The following is a 26,641-nucleotide window of genomic DNA, read 5'->3' as shown; positions in this document are numbered from 1 at the left end:
TTTCATAGGTCCTCTGCCCTTTGAATCATATTTAACAAAATATTCTTAAGACACCAATATTTTAAATAAAAATTGTTGAACTCCAATCAACTAAATCATTCATTAAGACTGAATAATTTATTAAATTTGAATATCGCTCTTCTATAAAAACTGGCGATTTTAGACTACTTCACCGACTGCCTCAATGAAGATACGCTAATCTTCTGCCAGGGTTTCTCGACAGTGATTGGCCTGTAATTCTAAAAATGTTGATTGTTCTAAAAGTGATACATAAAAAATTCATAAATCGGTCAGATTTATCGCAGAAGATAGGGACGTTTATTTATTTATTTAAAAGTTGAAGTATCAAGAGTATTTCGCAGAATAGGATTCCTTGGGACCAAAGGACTGTGTATAATTTAAAATTCGTAATTTGTTCATAAGTTCATTTATTGACTGAAATAAAATAAAATATTTTTATTTGCATCATTCAAGTCTTTTGAAAGTAAAAAATTAATTTTACGATGAATCAGAGAAATTTTTGCTGAATAATTCTTTTAGATATATAAATTACTCTGCAGTGTACATATAAATTCACTGCCGAATGACTCTGATTTCAATTTTCATATTTAAAAAAAGACATGGTTAGCTTCAGTATAAAAAGCTTTTATACTGATTGCAGTTTAACATTTCCACTTTAATTTAAAGTAGAAATTTTATGGATGCTGACAGAACATTAGAGAAAGTGATAAGTAGTATAATGAACAGAACTGTTTAAGGTCTACGTAAAAGTAACAAAATATGAAGCTCAAAAATCTTTTGCAGAAAAAGCTACTAATAGAACAAGTTACATTAATTGAAAATTTTAGTGATCATTAATACTGGCGAACCGGCTGGTCGCCAAAGGTGGCTAGTGGTAAATAAATATAATATTTATTTATAAAATATAAATAAGGTCATGTTGTAGGTGAAATTCGACAAATGGCGCCAACAAAGAAATGTCTTTAAATGATATTATTAACAAAACTATATTTCCTTCATATTTGTTTTAATTAGCCCTTATATTTGCTATTTGTCTTTGCAAAAAAAATCATATTTTTGAAGAGATATTTCGGGTGACAATGTAATCTGGGATCTTTAACATTAGGTCTATGGAGCAGAAAAAGAGTAACGATCACCCTTAAAGGTAGTTGAAAATTGAGTAATCAATTTGCCTTTGTATTCATACACGATGCACAACGCCTTTGCTCAAGATATAATTCGTTTATTTTGAAGGGCGCAAATCTAATCTTCACGCTATCACGTTGTTACAGCATATACGTTCACTGAATAATTTCTATTGTGGCTTTAATATGAGAACAGAATAACACGAGATCATATTTTTATATGTTACAAGCTTATTTTTAACTCAGAGGTGTCACTTATATTTGAACTCGTTTCTGAAACAATTGTACTTAAAAAAAAAAAAAAAAAACAGTACACAGAAGTACTCATTTTTAATTACTTCATTTTTAATAGTGTGTAAAATAATAGTGTGCTCTTGATGATAATAATTTTTAATAGTGTGCTCTTGATTCCTTTCTTCCTACTTTGGCCGATCGTCCCAAGCCACTTCGCGAATTGACCGGCCAAAGCCCGAAATCAAGAAAAGATCGGGCATTGGCCGGTAAGTTTACAGCAACGTTGGCCAGTTCGCGAATTGGCCGCCCCATTTCGGGCTTTGGCCTTAACATATACAAAATATAGGTTTATATTCAACTGAAATATTATTTTGAAATAAATGTATTGTTCAATAAAATAAACATTTGAACGACCTAAAGAAAATAAAGTATATTTTAATGAATTTTTTTGAAATGATAGTCAAATTAAATTGAAATATCTTTGAAATGCTCCATATATCTTAATTTTTGGGGAAATTAAATAAAATTGATATTAATGATTTCGGTTAAAATTAAAGGAAAATATAGGATATACATTTTACGTTTCGGGATTATTTTTTTTAGATAATTAAAAGTCAATTTCAGTTCGGAAAAACATAAAATTCTTACGAAAATTCAATACGTGTACATAAAAATATTTTAAAAAGATTAACATTTAATTGGAATAATAAAGTCATACACGATTTTTTACAAGCAAAAGTATATAGAGTAATAAGAAAAAAATAATAGAAAAAAATTTAAAACTAATTTTCCTGAAATATTTTAAAATGTTATTATATATCTTCAAAACAAAATGTATTATTTTTAAAAAAATATTTGATTTATTTGTATTTTAATACATATGCGTAAAAAAATTCTTAACTGTAAGTGAATAATTCGCAAAATTGCCTAATAGAGCCCGCGATCAAATTAGATTCAAGAATCCAAGAAGCGTTGTCGTAGATCAATATCTGCCTTATTGCTCTATAGCTGATATTTCTGTTATATGTTTCATTCGGTTGAATTCACTTAATTTGACTAAATTGTTCAGATCCCAAAGTATCTTGATTCAGCGACTGTACCTTAGTACAGAATTGTATGTACCTATTAATATAAGGATCTTCTGTTTAAATTAGTTATTATGTTTTGAAGCTCACTGATACTGCGAAATAACCCCCGAATCTGATGAGCCTGCTTCGAATATACTAAACAGTTACTATAATGCAGATCTAAGGAATTATGAATGCATTTATTGATTTAATGAACACTGACTGTGCGTACTTATGCAGTGGGAACTTCACTTCAATAACACGCTGCAGGAACGATGCCTGTAAATGTATTCTTCTTTTTCTGCAGGGACTCTACGCACGCTGCATCGGCAAGTGTGTGATGACGAAGAGCTGCAGATCGAGTGCTGGCCGGACACTGTCATCAGCATTAGTCAAGCGGAGTATGGGCAACCGGCGGCCGGCCACATCCAGTGCTTGGAGAAGAGGGAAGGGCGTCAACACCACCCCCACTGCTCTCCTCAGGACGTACGAGAGGCAAGTGTTCCTCGAAAAAAGTCTCTTCTTACCAAATTTGTTTTGCGTTCAGAAGTTTTTGAATTATTATCTTTATAGGCTGTAGAAGGACAAGACAAAAATTCCCGATTCTCACTATTTCTTCTCGCATTTGTTTGGACTTATCGTTCTGGAGTCTTTACAATTTCTCTTGTTTCGGAAGTTTAACACTGACAACCATATGAATACTGGTGATGCAATACTGCTTGAAAATTCTTTGCAGTCTTTTGATGTCGTCACCAATTCGGTGTACAAATTGATTTCAGCAATGTGGAAGTCATAGAATATCTGAAGGGTGCCGGTTTTTGAAGTTTTCGATAGAACTGTGTATCTCTTTTTATAAATCTTGACAGTCCTGTAGTAACCTGTGAATGCTTGCTTTCTGGATTGGGTTGGGTATTACTCTACCATTCATTTTCCGTACTCCTCAGATTTAAACCCCTACGATTATCCTTTGATCCTAGTAGATGGTTCCGTGATGACATTTGAAGTAATCATTTCTTTGCATTTATCATCTTACTACTTTAGAAATCTCTTAAAGTTATAAACTGCTCCGTACATACGATCAAAATATCTTGTACTACTATAGATATTTTTACGACTTTTATATCGTTTGAAACAGTTTGTACACTGCAGTGGGGATGACATCAAAAAGCTCTAAACATTGCAAGATAACATTCATATTGTACCAGTAATAATTATATAGCTTTTTATTTCTTATTTTTACAGTAGTCAGCCCTTTTCGATTATGTCTTCGAATTTCTACTATTGTGGCATCAAGAGCATTTGATCATGCATCTTGATAATAATAATAAAAATGCATTTTCGTTTTGTGCAGTCTCCTTTACATTCTTCAGTTTTTAAAAACACTTTTAGATTTATGCCTTTAATATGAATCACATAAGATGCGTAATAAGATGATAAGATAATATATCCAGCGATGTAATTTGGACGGCTTGGATTAGGCCCTTTTAAGCACATCAATGCATAGTAGCTGTCAATAACTGGTGCATATACATATCGGTGGTTATGGTATATATCAGTAGATAAAGGAACATAGAAAAGCATTTCTTGCAAAATGCATTAGACTGCCCACAAAATATTCTAAAGCCAACATGCATTTAACTTTTTGATCAAAAGTTGCTAAAGAATCACTAACGCTGAATGATGCAAGCTGTCCAGTGTTCAGCCGTATTAACATCTCTTTTGAAAACAAACACTAGGACTGTGGGATGGATTTTGTCATCTAACCCTGTTCAAAATTACTAAGACGATATCTGAACTGACTCCCAATCTCCCAAACTGCCTCGCCACATTAATCGTGAACCAGATCTGCTTACGTGACAGCTCTTCGTTAGAATTGAATCTCGAATTCGGAGCTCTGAAGCTGAGACCTTACGATAGGTCACTTCAGCGCCTAAGGTGTGGCTAAAAGCTTTGACGATTTTTGCTCTGAAATAGGCTTTCGAAACAACATTTCGTTGAGTTATTCTTCTGTTTAGTGAAAGTGGGATTGATATATTGAATGTACTAAATAAATTGCTAATGAATATTGTCATAAATACGCAAGGGTTTTGATTATGAAGACATTTGCAGTTCAAAAAGGCTCACATTGCCATCTTCAAAAGTTATCAGAATACAAATGCAAGCTCAATTAAATAAAAAAAAAAATGTTCAATGTATGAAGAAAAAGAAGATTTAACTTATAGATATGGAGAATTTTAGACTTACTTGAGGACTTACTTTTCGCAGGAATACATTTTTACAATAACTATACACAAACTTTTGCTTCAAAATTTCTTTTTCAAAATAAATTATCAACCATTAACATAATATCTCCAGTTTTAATTTTAAAAATTAATGAAATTTTCAAGGAATGTTTTGTATATTATTTTCACTAAAATTTTTTATGTGCATTAAAAGTTTTTTATTTATAGTATTTTTTATTAGAAAATAATTGGAAAATTTGTAATAGCTTCTATTTTATAGAGTATAAACCTTCTGTAATATTTTTGCATTTTAATCAATCTCTTAAATTTTATTTCATTTTGTAGAATACTGTTATGTGCCTAGTATGTAAAGGAAATGGATTAGAATTTTGCTTCAAATCAGTTATTTAAAAAAAAAATATATATGACGTATATAGAATTTCTTTTTTGAATTTTTAATTACTGTTTTATTAGAAAACACCAAACGAAATTTCAAAAACAGCTTTTCTTAGAAACAAAAATGACCTCGAACTTAGACAGTGACTTTGAATTATGTTCTTGCATGTTAACAAGATTCTTTTTCCATAATAGAAAATAAATTCGATTAATTGTATAAATGCTTTTTTTTTTTAATATTCGCATTTATTTCCTTTTTTATTATGCTTCTTTTTGAAAATCGCATTTGACTGTTACAGGGAATCCAATCCTCCTGCCGGGAGAGACAGAAATGCCATCTCAAGATCTCTTCGTCCCTCTTGAAGGAGGACCCATGCCCCGGAGTGCAGCGATATCTGAATGTCGCTTTCAAATGCAGACCAAGTAAGTTTTTTTTATGGAGGTGACCAAATGTTGTATGGCGATATATTTGGATTTTGCCTGAACAAAAGTAGTTTTATTAATTCCGCAAAATGTGTGGCTTATCACGCCATTTTGCGGAATTGTTCCCTCATTATATGCCATTATTCTCTCAGTTTATAATAATGTAATCTGCAGATATTTATTTTTACTTTTCATCTTTACCTGACCTCGTAAATGTCAATTTTGAAATGTTTTTATTTAACGTGATTTGATGTATGTTTGCAAAGTTGAAATTTTCTGATCGATTTTCATTCACTTCCTGCATTGCCAGTGTTCGGATGTTTTGTGCATTTATGTGACGGCAATGCGTTTCTTTGACATTTTCAGAATGAAGTTAATAAATAATTAATCATCGTAGAATTTAATTCTGATCCAACCAGTAGCGCCATTTGGTATTAATTATTTTAGGATAAAAATATATTTCAAAGATTTCGTAAGATTTATAATAGTGAATTGTAAATTGAAAACCAAAAAGTAACGAAAACAAATTGTGAAAAAATGAAAAATAAATCTATCATATACACCCGAGACGCACACGCATAATACACAACAGCACACTACAACAAACAGTATCCCACAAGTAGTAATCGGTAGTAATAACAACCACAGCACACAAAGCGGCCAGACAGAATTTAACAGGAGGAGGCAATCTACGTAACTACACTCTACGGTCTTTTCAAACGCCTGATCCTCTGTCTCCTCGCTTTAGCTGTATCCAACTGCCGGCTCAGTATTACAAGACTGGTTACTCCACACACGACTCGATGCTGCTTCTATAATAAACAGAATTCGGCGCACAGCTGAATTCACCTAACGCTCGAGCTCCACACAACGCTTGCGCTTCGCTGGACTGATACAACTATTCCGCTGTTGACTCGCTATGCAGCGGTTTTGGAACAATCAGGCACATCTCGATTATTATTATCATTATCCCCAAAATTCTGCAAGATTCCAATATTATCTATTTTGTCGTCAAATTCGTTGCCAAGCCCTGAGATCACTGATTCGGCATCCGATCAACATCCAAGAGCGCTAATCGTAAAACGGTCTTTCCAGATATTGAACCAACCATGCTGGGAAGCAACATTACAGATTTGTGACTATATATATATATATATATATATATATATATATATATATATATATATATATATATATATATATATATAAAATAATATAGTATGGCAACAATCTAATGTAAATAAATCATAATACGAATTTCATACTGCTTCACTGAATGTTTCTACCGCTACATTGAATTCAATACTTCGTGTAGCTAATGAATAGAACTGGAAAATATTAATAGAAATTTTTGGGGATTGTTCGCCGCATTCACACCAAAAAGTACCTTCAGTCAGAGGTAAGAAGATATAAAAGAAATTTTTAAAAATGGGCTTCAAACATAAAGTTTAATCGAGCGCAAAAATAGGCCTAATCGTCTCTGAATAAATTATAGATTTTACTTGTCTATGGTAATGTTCTTATCTTCAAAAATGTCTTTTAAAAATAGTCTTTTTATTATTTTAAGACTCAAAAAATCACCTTTTCAATGATATCAGTCTCATTTCCGTGGAACTTCCCTCTTACTTTTAATAGTATTTTTTAATTCAGTTTGATACACTGCATTTAATAATGTTTTGAATTGCTATGATGGAAATCAAACTGATTCATCAAAACATTCAATCGCGTGTGGTTGCCAATCATTTACTAAGTGTTTCACTTCTTCCTTCACAATTTTTAATTTGTAAAGAACAGATTTTATTGTTTTCATGTTTATCAGACATTTCAAATGACAAGCTGAAATATTTTTTTTTTAAATAAAAAGCCATTCCATTAATCATTTAACAAAGTTAACAATTTTGGTGAACAAACTTGTCGACTAAAGCGGCTAGTTTTAAAAGTAAAATGAGAACAAACTTCTACATTTTAATACATATGGAAAAAGTGTGTTATTAAAAGCTGTTTTTGTTAAATTTAAATTAAATTTGTGTTTATCTGTGTTAATGTAGCTTATATTAGAATAATATTTTCCAGGAATTATTGGCCTTTTTTTTTATTATTGATTTTGTATTGATAAAAGGGACAAGGAAATGTTATTAGACTTCAGTGCTGATAATGCATAAATTTTGGTTTTAGAAAACGTGGAAAATTAATGGTAGGCGTTATAAAATCTCTACTTGGTGAACAGTATGTCCCATGCATTTTTTATTCGTATAATATAATTCTTAACTCAGAAGGTGAAATTTTTCTTCGAACTCTGAATCAAAAATAGTTGCGGAGAAACTATTTTTGATTCAGAGTTCAAAATCAGAAATCATTTATATATAGTTGCTTTCAAAGTGCAAAATTTCTAAAAAAGTCAAAATTTCGTCACTTTTTTTTTTTATTTTTGTGTATAGAATAAATAAGTATGTTAATGTTTAAAAGAATTATTGCGAATTTGCCTCATTTTAAATGATGATGAATAATTCTTACATTTTTTATTGCTATTCATTTTAAAATCATTCATTGCAATATATTGTTTTGAATAAAAATATATCAAAAGTTTAATGCAGTATGCAGTTTACTGAAAGTATAAATACATTAAAGAAGTGACCTTATTCGATGAAGTTCGAATTCCGATTCGACAATGGAATAAGCGTTGCGGAGATTTTTCTCCTTTATTAAAAGAGATTAAACCGATTGCGATATTTCATCACATAATCAATGACACACCTTAACAGCCTGGTGAAGACAAAGAAATAATAAGAAACAATACTGACGTGTGTTCTGAGCAGACTGGGAATGAATGGAAATCGAGATTCTCATTTCCATTCCAAAATAGCTAATTGAATGCAGGTGGTTACTTGGAAATAAATTACCGTTATTAACGGAACTTCTCTATTATGAGTATTCAAGTATTTGATGATCAATGGAAATAAAAATCCGTCGTTTACTTTAAAAATTTAATTCACAGAAGCCTTTTATGTGTTCAAGTTCAGGAAGAAGAATATGTTCTCATCTGAATTTGTTTAATTTACCAGTATTTTTGCTTTAACCTTTTACTAGCAACGAATTTAAGAGAATCATAAATGAAGAGTAATAATGAAATTTAAAAAAAATGTGTTTATTTGATAACCTCCCATTGGCCCAAGCCTCCCAATGCTGTCTTACCTTGAGTCCGTCCACTGTCATCTGAATCTGCGTGTATTTTTCCGCCGATTAAAACGTTATTTCTGACACCATATATTTTTGCCTAACTGCGGACGCACTCTTTTTAATGTATAATGTTTTTATTTTTTATGAGTAAATGTTTTAAAGTATAATTACTTTTTTGCACATTATTATTTTCCTTCAATGTTTCAAAAACACCTCCCACATATCTTGTAATTCGTTTTCGCAGCAGTAATTGTTCTTATAAGAAACCATCGTGAAGTTAGAAAAGAGTAAAGAGCTGTGCCGCGTTTAGGCAGTAATTCAGAATTATTGAAAGAAGTCCACTCACGTCATTAAACTCATTTTGTGTTGAATGGCAACCGGGGGAGGGGAAGGTAGAAGAGATTTTATGCAAGAGGTCAGAATTTAGTTCCCGATTCCTAGGAATGTCGAAAATTCGATCCTTTCTATTGTTGGCAAAATTATCAGAACATCTTAGAAGGCGGGAGACAAATTACCAACTGAGGTAATTGAAATGTTCTGAAATGATCGCATGCGTTAAACAGAGGATTAATTAATTTGTTCCGAAAAGATGATAAAATGTGTTCCCCCGAAAGAATAATATAATATATGATATGCATTTTGTACACTCGTGTGTTCCCGATGACAATGTGCTATTGTTCCTTTATCTGTTAATTCATTTCCGCTCTCCTTTTAGGCAAGTTCTTCACTCGTGTCGTTTGCGAAGACGATAAGTTGAAGCTGCGCTGCCGGAAGTCCCTGCGCATCGTCATCTATAGCGCCTTCTTCGGGAGCTCGACTTCCGGTGTTGAGGAATGCCCGCAGGATGGCGGCAAAAAGTACGAAGGTGAGCAGGAAACAAGTCGGTTAGAAAGCGTCTATTTCATTCTTCTATTTGAAAAATAGTTTATTTTTTATGCTAATGTTCGTATTAACTACATTATTATTATATGTTTTAATGATTCATATTCAGTCAAAGGATTTATTAAGTGAATGTAGTTTTATAATACCGTGTTGTCATGTTTCGTGTTTTTTTTAAATATTTTTTTTTTTTTGGATCTTAAAAATTGTTTATTTTTGTATTATTTTGTTCTTCTTTTGTATTCTTCTGAGTTTTGTTGTGTATTGACTGTTACACTGTTTTGCTTCATTGTCTCTGCAGACATATTGTAAATAACATTAGAAATTATTTAGATGTTTTTTTAAAATTACATCACTATGTTAATATAAATTTGTCCTTAAGTTGAAACAGTAAGTTTGTTCAGAGGTGGAACATGCGATCTCTATAAATGCTCATATTTCTCTTATCAAAAATTGTCCAATTCAACCTTTATATTAAAACAACATCTCTGGATAATGGAATAAAATGTTGTAGTCAGTAGCGTCACTTGGATGAGGCAAGTGACCTGGGCATCATTTCCTAGGTGCACAAAATAGTGTAATAATAAAGTGAATAAAATAAAATAAAATAAACCTTTTTCAACTTTTTCCTCTCAAAACTAAAATAAATCTTTTTAAAAACGGAAATTGAGATTTTTTTCTCTCGTCTTAGCATTCCCACCATCCATTTATCTAAATTCATTCTGAAATTCAAATGACTACTTACATTCTTTACGAAAACATAGCTTCTGAACAATTCAATCGTGAACATTTCAGTCGTGACAATTTAGTCGTGAACATTTACGAGTCCTTTTTTCGATAAATAAGAGCACAGGCGAATCTATCTCCATAATAGAAGCGAATCATGCGAATTTTATTTTATGAGCTACACTCCACGGAAATCAAATAATCACATAAGACCACTTTTCTGCTCACTAAACATTCTTATCAATCGGCAAAAGACCAATCGAGTGTTTTGGAATACCCAATGGATTATTTAGAATCGTTGCAAACGAAACCAATTGAAAAAAACCGGCAGTATACTCCATCCATAGTGAATGTATAGAAAATATTAACAAAAAAAGAAAAAAACTTTTATTCCATAGAAGAGTTGTGGATAGAGTAGCGAGTTATTATTTGGATATTTTTGCTACTTTTGGTGGCTGAATAGTGTAAAAGAATTTAAAATATAATTTCGCTGCAGGTAAAATTTTGCTTCAAAATGAATTGTTTTGTAATAATTCTTCTTTTGATATTTTTTAAAAATAGATCTCTCCGTTGATTGGGTGAATATGAGCTCGTGAGGATAAAACTCCACTTATGTTTTTGACCCTTCATCTCAGTCTAAGAATGTTTTAATATTTTGGCTTCGCTCATTTATCATCGTATCAAATCATTGCATCCTGTGCGCAAAACGATTTATTCATCACAGAGTTTTCTAATAATATTATTGTCTTGTTAAGAGAGAAAATGGAATTTCTATTTTGGAATGAATGTACTTTTATTTTGATGAAACATTAAGACTAACCATTGTTACAATTTTTTTAATTAATTTTGTATGCTTTATATGTTAATATTTAAAAATTTATTTTTAAAAAAACGAAGGAAAAAATGGACGTAAGTAAAATTGGTATCGCTGACATTAAAGTGCTTTTCAAGTGATTTCATGCGATAATGTGCTTTGATATTTTTGAAAAAAGCTTTTACAATTTCGAATAACACTTCGTTGATTAAAAATGTAATTGAAAAACTCTTTTTGAGTAAATATTTGCTACAAAAACACCTACTATGTGTCAGTCGCCCTGTTAAATAATGCATTTCTTTTATGTAAACTGTTCTAGCCTAAAAATATCACGTTTAAATGAATAACCAGAATTTACCTTTAAGAGGATGGTGGGCGTTATTAGAACTTTTGTAAATTATTCATTAAGGGTGATGAAATTCTTATACGGGTCTATTGAAATATAAAAATGTCATACGTCCTTTAAAAAAAAAATCTCTTTAAAATGAAATATATTGTTTTCAAAAAATTAAAAATGTATAATTTTTTGAAATTTCAACATATTTTTGGCGACTTGATTTTGAGTTTTTTTTCCTCTATTATTTTTACTTCGTTTTTCTATATAAGTTTATGTGGAAACTTATATAAAAAAAACTGGATGTGATTTTGAAATTCCAATTGAAAGTTAGTTTTTAGAAATATTTTTATACACATACACAGAATTTTTTATATGAATTTTAAATTATTCTGAACTAAAAGTTTTACTACATACAGTTTTCTTGTAATGTTACAGAAAGTTCCATCATCATTTTTATTTAATTTCTACAGTAATGAAGGCACCTGAAATATTTCAAAATATTTGAATATAATTAGAACATCGGTTTGAGATGAGGCATAAAACTAAATTTATTTTTTCTATATGCCCTACAAATATTTATTGTATTGATCTTTATCATACATTTTACAATGCTGATTTCAAAACGCCATACCCATTTAAAAGAATGAACAAGCCTCTAAGTGCTGTTTTTTCCTCCCCAGATTGCGAGGCCAGTTTTGCAACGGAGACTGCGATGAACAGCTGCCACGGGCGACGCCGCTGCTCGCTTTCCGCCGATTCCATCGCTTTCGGCCTGCCGCCCTGCTCCGCCAAAGCAAGGATGTTCCTCAAAGTGGTCTACACCTGCGGTGAGTGCTCTCTTGCAGCAAAATAGATTTTGATTTAGAATAAGCGCTGTGGTTACAAAAAGTATTGCGATTGCGATGAAATTCTACCGCCCGATCACAAATAAATTCATTTAAATTATTCTATCATTTTTCTGTAGGGAGTTTAATTTCTGAATATCAGTTGCTTCAGTATGCGTTTATATATAAAAAATGCAATATATATAAAATTTATATATAAAAAATGCGATTAAGAAAAAATCACTAAGTACAGCATTAAAAAAAACAGAATAAAACATTAAGATAGACTAAAAAGCAATAACGTGTGGAGAAAAATTACAGAATGAAAAAAAAAAGTTTAGAAGTTTAAATATTAACTTTGTAAATTTTAATTCTACAAGATAATTTAATGATTATTGAAAAATAAATATCTTACAATGACAAAAAAAGAAAAAAAAAAGAACATTTTGCATAAATTTTTATTCTGAGAAAGAAGCAATGATTTAGAAGAAACACAACAAAAATTGGGTAACCTACAACGCCAAATTTGACAGTTGGTGATGTTCAAAAATACAAATGACAAGCATCAAAATACAAGTATTATATTAGGAATGATGTATGAAATAAATATAGTATATGTAGTATAGTATATGCATATAAATAAATATTATAAATATAGTATATAGTAACTGGTAGAAGTATTTGAAAATCCTCCTAACAGAATGTAAAAAAGGATTCATTATAATTACAGTAAAATTTCAGAGCATAAGTGGAGGCTAGAGCAAAACAAAAAAAGCACAGTGTCAAACAAACTGGTGAAAAAGTATTATTAAACAGTTATGCACCAAAAAAAAGAAGAAAAAAAAGAAAGAAAATATAGAGTCTGTAGGCAAATTATAAATTTTTCTTTAAATTTCATATTATTCTGTTCCTGAGCAATAATTTTTATTTTTTTAAAAATAATTATTTTTACTACCTATCGGAAGCTAATTTAAATTAAATGAAACTCAATTGTATGTCTGCATTCAATAAAGAAATGGTTGGCATAATAAAATTTTGTTTGCATAGCAGATAATTGCTCTCTGCGATTACTTTGGTAACACAGACAGCTTGAATTCTTTACTGATAATATTGTTTATCAGACTTCATGAAGATGTGCGTAGCCATCGAGGGCCGTTCTTTCTGTACGCCTGCCGCCCAATAAATTATTTATTAATTACTAGCATGTGGGATGTATTGTATTGTAAAAGGATTCATAAATATTTTTTGATTTATTCATTCCTATTATCGTTTCATGTAGGCTTTTGTAATGAATTTGGTAACTTGTGGATTACTTTTTCTCTGCGTACATCACGAATCTTGCGAGAACTCGCGAAGAAAGTCCATTTTGCCCTAAGAACTTTTCTTCTACACTGGCCTTGGTTGGGCCCTGGTCTTCGCTGGAATTCTATTCCATACCATTCTGTACTTGGCTAAGGTTTTCCAGTTTGTCGCCTTAGTAGTTTTCAAGTCTTTTTCGAGGCAGTCAAACCATATAAATTTGGGTCTCCTCCTTTTTCATGTACTAAATGCTTTAGTCCAAATGATCTCTTAACACTTTGTTGACCGGTGACGAGATAACTCGTCTTTTCATGCCCGAACGTTGTTGACCGGTGACGAGATAACTCGTCTTTGCACTTTGATATATTTTTACCATACAAAAAAAATTATTAGTTATTATTATTATTATTATTGTTATTATTATTATTATTAGTTTTACTATTGTTTTGTGCAAATAAAATGTTTTGAAAATCACTTCGAATTTTATTCAATTACATTTTTTGCCCCGGTGACATGAGATATTTTCTATATCAAATGGCGGGTGCCATGCATACATTTTTGTGCGAAATGGCCGGTCAACAAAATAAATTTTTGTATGAAATTGCCGGTCAACAAAGTGTTAAGAACTCTGTTAAATACAAAAAGCAAGTGACAACGAAAATGTTCGATTTTACTCTGGATTTTAGTAATTCGAAAAAACACAAAAGTCATCCTTTTTTTAAAAAAAATGCATAATATGCTATTTTATAGAACATTATACAATCTTTTAGATAAACATTACATTTTCAATTTGCAAAGGAAAGTAATATTCATGAATTATTTTTCTACTTAATACATTCAGTTAGAAAGATTTTTTTAAATATGTAAAATTTGTGTGCGATTCTACATATATTCATCTAAGTTTCCTGACATTCATTTGTATGTCTGCATTTCATGGAGTTCATCCCCATTTATTTACATAGTAAAAAATCATGGAAAGTAACCTCTATGAGAATGCATCATGTGACAGTGAAATGGATTATCTGATTAACATTGGCCATGTGATCAAAGAAAATCGTTTTATTTATTTGTTGCATACATACTAACTAATTATTATGTGTGCAAACAAGATTCATTTTGTGTTGCACTCAGGTCATTATCAATAAGTTCCTTAGTGACATCGCAGGATAAGTAGCATCCGGCACTCGAAAGAATATTTTTTTTTTTTTTTTTTTTTTTTTTGTGTGTTTGGCATAATGAGCACGAGTCACCCCTCACTCTATTTGACTTGAAAATGAATGTAAGCGCATTAACCCTTTGACTGTTATGAATGTATAGGTGCGTCCGGCGATGGCTTTGGCTATTTACTGTTATCTCGTGAATAACCTCATGCGAGAAAAATGAAATTTTGTTTATTTGGTCATTTTGGCTGGTTATTTAGTTTGGTTTAGTTAACCACTTCATCTAACGCCCTTCGAAAATTTTAAATGCAGCGGCCAATTTAAGAAGAAGAAAATATGTTGTCTGCAGGAAACAGCAAGGAAGGAGGGGTACTCCATACGAGTTCACAAACTGCGACGTTAGATTATTTATTGATACTTCTTTTGACATTTACCATGCACAGTTGAATTATTAATTTTCTAACTGCTCATCTTTCTTAAAAGTTCTTCTTTATGTAGAGAATATTTATATTATTTACTAGTTATATGTTCAGTTTTTCAGTATCCCAATACATACATTATAAGTATCAAATCATGGCATTTCAAAACTTTACCATTAGTGAATTAACAATATATATTGAAAATAAAAAGATGTTCAGATCTGTTTTGGAGTGAACAAAGTAATAGTAATTGGATTGTGTACTGTATTATAAAATGTTAACACGACGCTGATAGATCCACATTGCATGAACAAAAATATTCAGTCTCCAGTGATAGATACTGCCTGCTAATTACGCTTCAATTTAGAACAGTTGGCAGTCAAAGGATTAATATATTTTCTACATGAGGCATCCTAAGGGGCATTTACATCCCTCTCTCTAACATACATTGTTGCAACACCATTCAATTGTTCCTTTGAATTGAGTCCCTCTTTATGGGTTTAAAAAGTGTGAAACAACCATGAAATAATATATTCCTTTTTCCAAAGAGTGATGTCCAGAACATCCGTGTCCTCTCTAAAATTTTGTTCAGTTATAAAATTCTATAATTGGAGCACTTATTTTGAATTATCTTTTATGGAAGAAAATATTTGCTTTTTTTTTTACAGTTCCTAAAGATTCCCTTCAGGATCTCGAATTTGAAGAAGAAAGCGATTTGGACTATCCAAATATTTTCAAGGAACCTAATGCCTCCGAAATACTTCATAATCTGAAATCAGCAGATAATCTTAACATTAAAACTACTACGGCATCATATAATCATAAAGGTTTGTATGTTATTGAAAGTAACATTGATTGTTTGTATGTTATGTGTGAAATAAGATAGCTTTTCGACATCAAAAGCTTCTATACTTGATTTTTATTTGCTTGTCATTGTTATTGTAATATTTTTTCAAATGATATTGCTTTATTTCCTATTATTGAATGTGTGAAGAAACTTAGTATTATTTTAATGCAGTAAACTTTTGTATGATGCACTCCCACATAACATGAATTTGTATGACGCCATTTTTCTCTCAGCAGTCTCGTGTGGCTTTTGATTTTTATTAAGAAAGACATTTGCCTATGGTTTTTATGTCAGCAGCAAAAAACTGGCTGTTTAAGGAGCGTGACTTCTCAATATCAGTATCCTCAGTTGCAAATCAGAGGCATGTCTGAATTTGTATAAATTCATCCATTAATGCATGCCCCTTATAATGGGATTTTCTATTTTGCGGAGCGTATTCTCCGAGGTGCATACGCGTTCATTGCATTTTGAATTACTAAAATTTATAGACACTTTTGAATATATGTTTTTTTATTAAGGTGGAACTTCTTTAATTCGATTGTTTCTTTAATTTTTTTTGAATTTCATATTAACGTAATGCTCAGTATCATCTATAATTCAAAATTAATTTGGTTAATACGAAATTTAAATAAAAAATTGTAAAAAAATATCCTTTATTTCTGCATTGTACTCTTTAATGAAATACATCTTTAGCTTGTATCATCGTGAATATATTTTAAAACTTTTAATTCATTTGATGACATTTTTGCAATGTAATGCAACGGAAATGCTATAAAAAAATTACTGTCTACTCCGCAAATCTTTAAACACCCCTAATTGTTGTTTTTTTAAGTCTTATTGCACAATAGTTGTATTCAAAGTACCATATATCGTTTGTTAAAACTGCTAACTTATTTTTAAATTATTAAATGTTGTATTTATTATTATGAATAATTTATTAAAATTATTCATTGTGCATTTCTTATTTTTATTAAAACTGTCGAATATTAAAAAACGTTATTACAAGTTTTAGTCTAAAAATGTGTGCCCTCATCTTGTTATTCTCATTTTTTAATATTACTGAAAATATTTAATAATATACATATGTTAATCCAACTTTTTCTTATTCGAATTTTTGTGTAAATCCAATTTTTATGCTTGCGCCTCCGTTTGTTTCAAAATAGTCAGGCTCTGTATCATATTTTTATGTATCCAATTTGAGTTTTTAGTAGAAAGATAATAAAATAAATATTAAGAATAAAATATGATTAAATACTGGAACACAATTCAAACGTGAAATCAAACGAACTTTTCTTAATAGCACAGTACATAAAAAATACTGTTATATCTTCAAATAGTGTCTGACAGTTTTCTTTAGGTTACTCAAAAGAGCATGGAAAGAGTTTGTACGAGCAGTTCTTGTGATTTGCGGGAACAGTTTTTGTTTTAGGTGGGGTAGGGTATTTACAATTTATGCCACTTTTTAATCTTCAAATCTCAGAAGTGGACATTTTTTTGACCAATCAGATAAGAGAAAAATGTCATTGCATTGCTTTAAATATTGTATCCAAAGAAAGTGTTTTGAAATATGTGACGACTTTGAGACGGTGCCTGATGGCTGTATATCTTTCCCCGAACAGATTTTATCGATCCAACTGTCATCACCACTACGAAAAAGGTGGATGTACAAAGTGATGAGACCAGCGACGATTCCATTGATGTGAACTGCACCATAGTTGATGACAATCAGAAAGTCATTGGATTCATCTCTGAATGGATATCGGCATACAAATTCATCACAGGTTTGTAGTTTTGTTTTGTGCAATGCATTCTTTTCCCTCTCTCCCATCTTAATGTGCTCCTGATTTTAAAAGATTCATTATTGAGTGACCTTCTTCAATTATGAGACAAACTTTATAGACTGGTAAGACATACGCGAAAAAATATTTTTATTTTTTCGTGTATGGAATATAGAGAAAGTGTTGTCAAAAAATTCGAAACTCAAGATTTTGACCAATCTCCACGCTTTAGACCTCCCAGAATTCGAAAAACACATTTTTGGCAATATGTATATTTGTATGTGACAAGAATAACTCCAAAATGTTGTGGGCTAGATGAATGAAATTTGATATATGCTCTTTACAACAAATTTGTAGATTTCTATCAAATTTTTAGCTAAACAATAGACAAAGACAAAGTTTATCTATCTGGCTGTTTAAATGTAAGTTAACACGATAACTACAAAACGAAGAGAGCTAGATAGATAAAATTCGGTACACAGATTTAACATTTATATTGAAAAGGCTTATCAAATTTTGAACCACATTCAACTTGAAGTTGACTGTCTGTTAGTTTGTACTTTCAAAAACATGTTAAAATGCAATGATTAAATATCAAATTTGTTTTATAAAATTACAATTGTCTGTGTCAAATTTTGATTTCAAATGGATGGGAAAAAGCGAGTCTAAAACACAATTTCGATTTTCGGGTTTTATTACCCTCATGCCAGGGATTGATCACCAAAAATCTTTTCAAGAATGATGTGACAGTAAAAACATTAAATTCAGGCCAATGATTAATATTTTGTAATTATTGTAAGCCAATGGCATGCAAGACTTTCTCTTTCTTACCGAAGGTCCACAATTTTTTGCTGGAAGGTGGGGGTGGAATGGAGGATAACACTTTTTTAAAAAGAGTATGCAAGAAAGTTGTGGGGAGATCATTCTCACTGTTTGTAATAAAACATGAGATCCGACATGCAAAATACTCTTTGTCAATAAATTAAGTTAAAGAAAAGGTCAACACAAAGAAATAAAAATTTTATGGCATGAATAATAACGATATAATTTGATACTACATTGAGAGCAAAAAGTATCTACAATAAATTTTTAGAATGTTTCATTTGAGTGTTTAATGGACTTACTGCTTGAAGCTGTTATTTACTGAATTGATTATCGCTTCGTATTGCATATTTTATTTGGAGCATCCTTTTCTTTTAATTAATTTCTGAGAAGAAGGTTCTTAAGGCAGCCATCTTTTTTTGCTTTGTAATTCATGATCAATAGCATAAACGATTATTTCTGTATGTCTGATTTATCTTTAAAATTTGTCTTGTGATTTTTAGAAACACCCTGTATATTTTTAAACACACTTTTAAGTGTTGCATATTTTGGTTACTTCAGTTGTACTGCACATTATGATTTACGAAAGCTCATCAGCTCATTGCATTCTTGAGATTCTGTACATTTGTGTGTCCTTGATGACAGTTTACTTTGATATTTCATAACACAAAGAAGAAAAAGTAGAACATTTTAAAATTTAAAAAATTCTGCTTTCGAGTACACTATTACTGTTTTGTGTCATGTCTCTGTTCCTTGAGAATAGATGGATTTGGAATGGAAGTCGGAAACAATTCTTTTTTGTGTTTTTTTAATTATGTATAAAATAGAGATGATAAAGTTTTGAATTTTTTGATGAAATTTAAAAGATTATAATTGCTTTTATGACATAAAAATTCTGAAAAAAATGCAACTACAAAATGGTTGCTGAACTAACATTTCACTATATTTTTTTTCTTTTATAGATGGTCACGTTCAGGGATAGGAAAGAGTGATCAGTAGAAATGGCCTTAATGAGTAAATGGTTAACTTAGCAAAAGAGAAGAAATGCAGTTATAGTATAAATATGTATATATCAAGTGCGAAAACTACATACACTAATCGAATATGTTTTATAAGAAAATGGAATATGTAAGAATGGAAACTCAAACTTAAATTATCACTTTTATAGAAAGCAAAATAAAATTTTAACTTCTTAAACAAACAACAACACAATCTAACAGAGTTCGGGCAATTTCATTTCACTGCCACAAAAACAGGCTGTTAATAAAGTTATTTAATTCTGTTCTCAGGAAAATCTGTAGACATTCATATATTTTAAGAATATGCATAGTATAACCATAATATCAAGAATGTGTATTTTATTATATTAAATTTATTATGTTATGTTACAGAGAACAAAGAAAAATTTATACTCTATGTAACCCTGAGCCTCGGAGTTGGCGTTCTACTTTTCTTATTAGTCTTGACCGTACGGTTGTACTCTCAACAGCAAAGAACTTTGAAAAAGGCTAAATTAAACGTCTCCGAACCCCTGCCGACCTTTGAAGACTGCTCTGATCTGGAGCCCTTCGATCCGCGCCTGGACAACAGCGTGGAGGTGGTGCGATACACCAACACATCAACAATCAGAAGGCAAGATAGCACCAGCCAGCCACGGGCACCTCTTTCGCATTCTATGAATAACTATTATTACAGTTAATAATTATATGATTGTTTAGCAAAACTTTGTATTATTGCTGGTCAATTTCGTGTAGTCTGACTCATTTACAGTGCTGTTGCATCATTTGACTTTATTTTTGTACCTAAAAAATACATGGAAGAGAAATCTCTATAAGGATGCACATATTTTTACTGATAAACCTGACTTAATTTGACAATAATATGATTAAAACGAATCATTTTAGTAGGACTTTTTTTGCATTAAAAAAGAGTCAGTTTTAATTATTTGTTGAAAATGTCCAAATATTTTTTCCATTCGAAGCAGATGTTTTAATCCTCTGTTAATCGCCATTAATTACACTTTCGATGTATGGAATGATCTTGTCGCCAAACTGTTCAAATTTATGCGAGCTATTGCTTGAAAAAATTATATCTTACTGTATATCTTATTAGATATTATGATTGACAGAGGATTAAATATTTTAAATTTATATATTATATTTTTATTTCTACTTAATATAGGAATACGAGTAAAATAAATTTAGATATTTAAGTATAAAATGAGTATATTATGCTATCTTCTAATAGATATGTATATTAATTTCTGGTAGGTAGCTTTTGTTGTGTTTAACTTCTCTATCAATTCTCTTCGTGTGGCTTTGTATCAGAAGTCATGTTTCCATTGTTGCATTTATTGGTCCTAGAGTTGCTAACGTTATAATGTTTATGAACTTTTAATTTATCCAGTGACATTTTAAAAACAAAATGTCTTGTACATAACTTAGCATTGTTTATATCATCACCTCATTATTTCATTTTTTAATTTCCTAGTTATTTGCTCCATGTTTATTACTATATAAAAGAATGATACTGAGAAAAGAATCTTTACTCTACATGTAATTTTAATCTTAATTTATTTAAAAAGATTAAAATCATGTATAAAATAAGAAATGTTTTATTTATCTCAACAAAAATGTCTCAAATTGAATGGATTTGAAAAAAAAAATTATGCTGATTATTTTAAAATTACTGTCTTTTCTTATGATATTATCTTAAAATAAGTACATTGACTTGTCTGCAGGCTTAGTTTTACTTAACTCTTCACTCTTTAAAAGTATGTACAGCCGTTTTGTTTTCAGATTTGTCATTTGGATTATTTTTTTTAACAAATTGCTATTTTTACATATTTTTCAAATATTTTTAGAGAGAATTTTTTTGCATTTATTTAAAGTTTAGTAGATTTATTTTATTAATATTTGTGTGTAAAAGCATGTTACGGTCTTTTGTGGATCAATTTATTATTTTTGTTAGTTTTGTTGATATTGCAAATATTGTCATAAAAAGAGGCAGGACCTCTAAGAAAGTGAATTGTAATGAAAATGAATATACTTAATTTTCATATGATTTTACACTTGCTATATTATTATTGTTAAAAATTTCATCTGCACTGAAAGTTTTTATGCTTTAGTTGAAGATGCTTCTGTACTTACTGATTATCAAACCTGTGCCATTATTTGCCAGTATCAATTCTTAACAATGGCGGAATCCGTATCGTATTTAAGTTAGAAATATAACTAACTGTAATAAAAAAAAATTTGAGCTTATTGAAAGGTAGATCTCCAAGTATTTCATGATAGATATCAATTGATTACACTGACACAATTTATCTCCCATTAGAACTCAAAAAGATGAATATACTCTGCTCATTGAAATTAAAGGATATGTACAGAAATAAAATTATATATTCATTAAAAAAATAATACACTCAAAAATATAATTTAGCACACAGTTCCAAGCTTTTCAGCTTATTAATCTCAAAATCTGAAAGAATTTAAAGTCAAATTTTTGAAAATTTAAGCCATGAGTGTTTCTTTGACAACAAATTTTTCTTTGATGTGATGTATGATACTTTCATCAAACTTTTAAGCTTGATTTCTGAGAACTATTCTTCTTCTGAAGATGCATTTTTCAATTCTTGCAGGGCCTATGAAAAATGCCTCTAGGTTAAGAAAATTTTAAACATTTCTGACAAATATATACATCTACATACATAGCTAGATATAAAATGTTTAGTATAAAGATGTAAGGTACTTAGAATAAAATGGCAATTTTTTAAAAATTTGCAAAGCATTATTTTTATTAAATAAAAAGGGTAAAACAAATTTTTATAATATTCATTAACTGACAGCTTCAGAATTAATAGTTTATTAACATGTTTAATGATATATTTGCTGTTGTAGTTAAATACATTTGCATTTCGATATTTATCATGAGAAATGGAAGTTTCTTGAGCAAAGAGCAGTTTTGCTTCATAAAGTGCCCCATTATTGTGACAATCTTTGACTATTGACCAGGTTCATTTAAAAACAAAACCAGCCCTGGTGTTGAGAGCGTCATAAGACATCCCATATATATTCAGTCGAGTTCTTCTCTCTGCCATGTTGCAGAAGTTTAGAAAGGGGAATGCCAGTTCAAGTGCCATTCTCTTCATCTGACTGCGATTCAACATTACGAGGACTGTTCCAAAAATAGCCCTCCTGTTGTTTTAAAATGAAACATTAATATATCTAACACAGCAGAGTTCTTGCCAGAGGAATCAACTGGTACATCCATCAAGTGATATTTTTAAATGTCTTGTTTTCTGATATCAGAGATGCTCAGTGTGGGTAAGTACTATCCCCCATAAGCAGAAACATCTGAATGAATATTGTTCTTTAATTGCCTTGCATGGGGCTTCAAAATATTATTTGTAAGTTGTAATGGAGCATTCATCAAGGGTTGACTATTTTTTAATGTTTCTTCTCCACATCATTCAGCTGCCTCTGTAGAAATAGAATCTTTGATTAACAAGCAATGAAGTCAGTTTGGTTCTTTAGATTTTAAGACCTCAATAAAAATAAAGAGTGACAACTCAAAATTAAATAAAAAAAACATAAATTTAAAGCAAATATATGAAATCTTCAATATGTAATACAAGTAAGAAAAATGTGCAAACATTTATTTTTATCTAAATATTATTACTTAACTTATAACACATTAGTATTCACATAAACAAAAGCATTATTTTATTTCCTTGCTTTTGTTTATCTAAATTTATCTAAGTACTTGGATAATTTATTTTCTGTAGAAAGTGGGGATATGTTTTAATGTCCTTCTCATCTCGTGTATCTTTTATTATTTTAAACCTTTGAAAAACAGCTGTTGAACTCAAGTGGTCATTGGGATTGATAATAATATTACACTTAAATTGAGAAATGTATTTTTTGTATAATAAGTAGATTTTTTTTTGGCAACTTGTCCAATTACATGTAACTGCACAGAAAATGCTTATCAATAAAATAAGCAACACAGTCTCTTATTATCCTCCCCCCCCCCTTCAGCCTCTTGTTTGCAGGGTGGGATATTGTAATAAATTTTGCGAGGTTTGGGTTATAGACAAGATAGCTTGCTGCTTTCCTCACTTATTTCTCTCCCAGTTGACAAAGATGGTACTGTTACCAGTCTTTTAATTTGAATAATCATGCATTAACTAATATATAGAAATTCAAATTTGTGTTCAGTTAAAAATTAAAATCAATAATTTAATTATTGTACATTGATTAGGATTACAATTTTAATCAGTGAGAATAATTTTTAGATTATCCTTTAATTGTTTGATGAGCAGTGTATTGAAAAATGCATTAATTGAGTCTCTTTTGTAATTAATATTTATTTTTAGCCAGGATTCTTCTTTCTTAAACATTATTGCGCGTATAAAAAAATTCATTCAAATGTTGGTACTTTATTTTCATTCTAATTTTCATAATTTTGAATTGTTATAAAAAATTACTAATTTTTTGTTCAAATAATTGGCAAATCTGTTATGTGGCTTTTCAAATTTTAAACATTACAAAAAAAAAAAAAAAAAAATTTAAGTTTCTATTTTTAATGCAAAATTTTAGTTTATTTAATTTCAGATGCATATGAAATTCATATACACTTCATGTCATTTTAAGTTTCTTGTCACACTAAATCATATTTATTGATTGAGTATCATATGAAATTAAAAAGCAAATCAAATATTTCAGCTGCTGATTAGTTTATGCAGATTTTTCCTTAAATATGGATTGAAGTATATCTTTCTCATATAACAGATATACTGTTTGAGCATTTTATTAAAGTTTGTGAATTTTATATGTTATCAAGTATTTCTTGTAGTTGGCAGATTATAGTTTTTTTTTATTAGTGTAAAAATATTAAAATATCAATATAGATTTCATATGACCGTAAGAAAAATTGCATTGAACATTAGATAAACTGTTGTGCCTAATTCAATGAACAACCTTTAATTTAACCTCTTCAAGGATACTGACACATATATGTGTATTGTTTACCTTTAAATTAAAATTATGAGTTAAATATTTTTAATAAAAATTTAGATGAATTAATTAAATTTAGAACAATTCATCTTTTTTTCAGCCTTACTAAATTAGTGCTGATATAAAATAATAATATCAAATAAAAATCAAAGCATATTATCATTTTCTTTAAAAAATCCTCCTTGAAGAAGGTAAAAATATGAGAATAACATCCACGAATTTTTTATTATTCTAGTATTAAAAGCACTGTACTCCATTATTTGATCTGAAAAGAACTGTTTACAATTGAATTGTGCTTATAAGTCCTAGGAATAACTTTGATCAATAGAAATATTTTGTAGTTTTTCCAATTAACTGTCATGTCACTCATGATTATATGAAATGAGCTCTCTCTAACATATCAATATATCCACAGTATTTTGTTGAAGATGCTGTTGAGTGTGATATTACAAATTGTTGGGAAGGAATACCTTTACACATATCAAACAAGAGTTTGTATACAGAATGTGCCTCCTCTGAACATATCATGTAAAGAAATAGTGATTTAATATGTATCAATTTTAGAATAAAATTGAATCCAACCATGTGCCTCATATGTAACAGATGAAGAAATATTTGTTTTTATACAGTTTACAGTTGATTTAATTTCCTTTCCATCAATTTTGTGATTCATTTATCTGATTTCTGACTCATCCAAAAAAATGCTCTCTTAAATATATATTTTATAAAATAGGATATGTGTAAATGTTGAACAAATACATTTTACATTTGTATGCATTATCGTGAAGTTAAACCCAACTCCTTAGTGCATCTTAATAACATGTAAAGAGCTTGTATTAACCTGACTGTGTGCATTAAGGAGTAACTGTACTCTGGTAAATGGCTGCTAGTTTATAATCCTTTACTGACTTCAAAGAAGTGTGGGATATATAAATGCTAATACTTAAAATTCTATATGCATCTTATAAATGTATGAGATTTTTTGTAAGATCCATAAAAATTTCTTGAACTAGTTATTGAAACATATCCAAAGAAAAATTTGTTAGCTAAATAAGGCATTGGATTTAATTGTAAGAATTTGTGTGCCTATCAGAACATGGCAGTTTCAAATAGCATAGTGAAGATAATCTAGGGATCAATTGCCCGCAGCATCTGAAATATATTAAACAGAAATATTAAATGCAGCGACTGTATGTATTTCTGCAGTCAGCACGATGTCTTGCTTGAGGTGGAGTCATTCAGAAATTAGAATGATCATTATAGATAATAAGAAAATATATCATATTTTGAGATTTTAATCATTCTTTTAAAAGTTGGCTTTAAAATATTTTCCAATTTGGAAGGAATAATGAAATGATTCAATATTTCATAACCATTTTATAAATTAATGATAGTTTATAAATTGTTTAATATTGTTTATTCTAAAATTTTATTTCAATAAAAATATCTACCACTTCTTCAAAAAGCCATTGCTCAAGCTTAAGGATGTTCATTTAACATTATTGCTACATTAACAACTTCTTTTTTATCAACTAGAAATCGGATATTATTAGTTTTGAAAAGGAATACCAAATAGTGGTAGGAATGATAAAATATATCATTCAAGCTATACACACTTCATGAAATGCATAGCTATGATGATAGGAAATATTTCAAGAAATGTATAGCTTTGATGAACCAAAATGCTTAATTTTGTATTTTTTTAATAATTAGTACCAGAGAAACATTAAACTTGAAGATATAACATAGTATCAAATCATCTTGATTAATTTAAATTCACTTTTCTTTGAATAAAAAAGAAGCAGGGCAATAGTTCATGTTTTGCCATCTAAGCAAGTTGGCATCAATGTAATATTTATAATATTCGATGTTAGAATGGTAACTATAGAAGTTAAAAATCTTCACTGTAACAAATATTTTTCAAATTTGTCTGATTGCTTACTCTATTTAATAGATGAATTTCTGCTATAAGATTTTTTTTAATTTTTTATCTTTATTTCATAAGGTAATTATAATACATTTATTTTCTAATTTGTATAGTTTGTACTACTGAAT

General features: G+C 29.8%; 2 protein-coding genes across 3 annotated transcripts in view; one reads left to right on the top strand and one right to left on the bottom strand.

Annotated features, from left to right (window-relative positions):
- LOC129984160 (protein eva-1-like) overlaps window positions 1-21,106 on the top strand; it is a 101,699-nt gene extending 80,593 nt beyond the window's left edge. The window contains exons 2-8 of the mRNA XM_056093961.1: window positions 2,754-2,941; window positions 5,364-5,487; window positions 9,380-9,529; window positions 12,101-12,247; window positions 15,791-15,949; window positions 17,589-17,750; window positions 19,961-21,106. Of these exons, the coding sequence (XP_055949936.1) occupies window positions 2,754-2,941; window positions 5,364-5,487; window positions 9,380-9,529; window positions 12,101-12,247; window positions 15,791-15,949; window positions 17,589-17,750; window positions 19,961-20,268 (1,238 nt within the window). The 3' untranslated portion in view covers window positions 20,269-21,106. The remainder of the gene's footprint in view (window positions 1-2,753; window positions 2,942-5,363; window positions 5,488-9,379; window positions 9,530-12,100; window positions 12,248-15,790; window positions 15,950-17,588; window positions 17,751-19,960) is intronic.
- A 1,292-nt stretch (window positions 21,107-22,398) lies between these two features.
- LOC129984290 (protein eva-1 homolog C-like) overlaps window positions 22,399-26,641 on the bottom strand; it is a 51,297-nt gene continuing 47,054 nt past the window's right edge. The window contains exon 8 of one of the 2 annotated variants that reach the window (XM_056094150.1): window positions 22,399-23,050. In XM_056094150.1, coding sequence (XP_055950125.1) covers window positions 23,037-23,050 — 14 coding nt within the window. In that variant the 3' untranslated portion in view covers window positions 22,399-23,036. The remainder of the gene's footprint in view (window positions 23,051-26,641) is intronic. The other variant, XM_056094149.1, reaches the window with a different exon arrangement.

Source organism: Argiope bruennichi, chromosome 9 (genome assembly GCF_947563725.1).
Source record: "Argiope bruennichi chromosome 9, qqArgBrue1.1, whole genome shotgun sequence".
Lineage (NCBI taxonomy): Eukaryota > Metazoa > Arthropoda > Arachnida > Araneae > Araneidae > Argiope > Argiope bruennichi.
The sequence above is the reverse complement of the archived record's forward strand: the minus strand, read 5'-3'. Positions and strand labels throughout refer to the sequence as shown.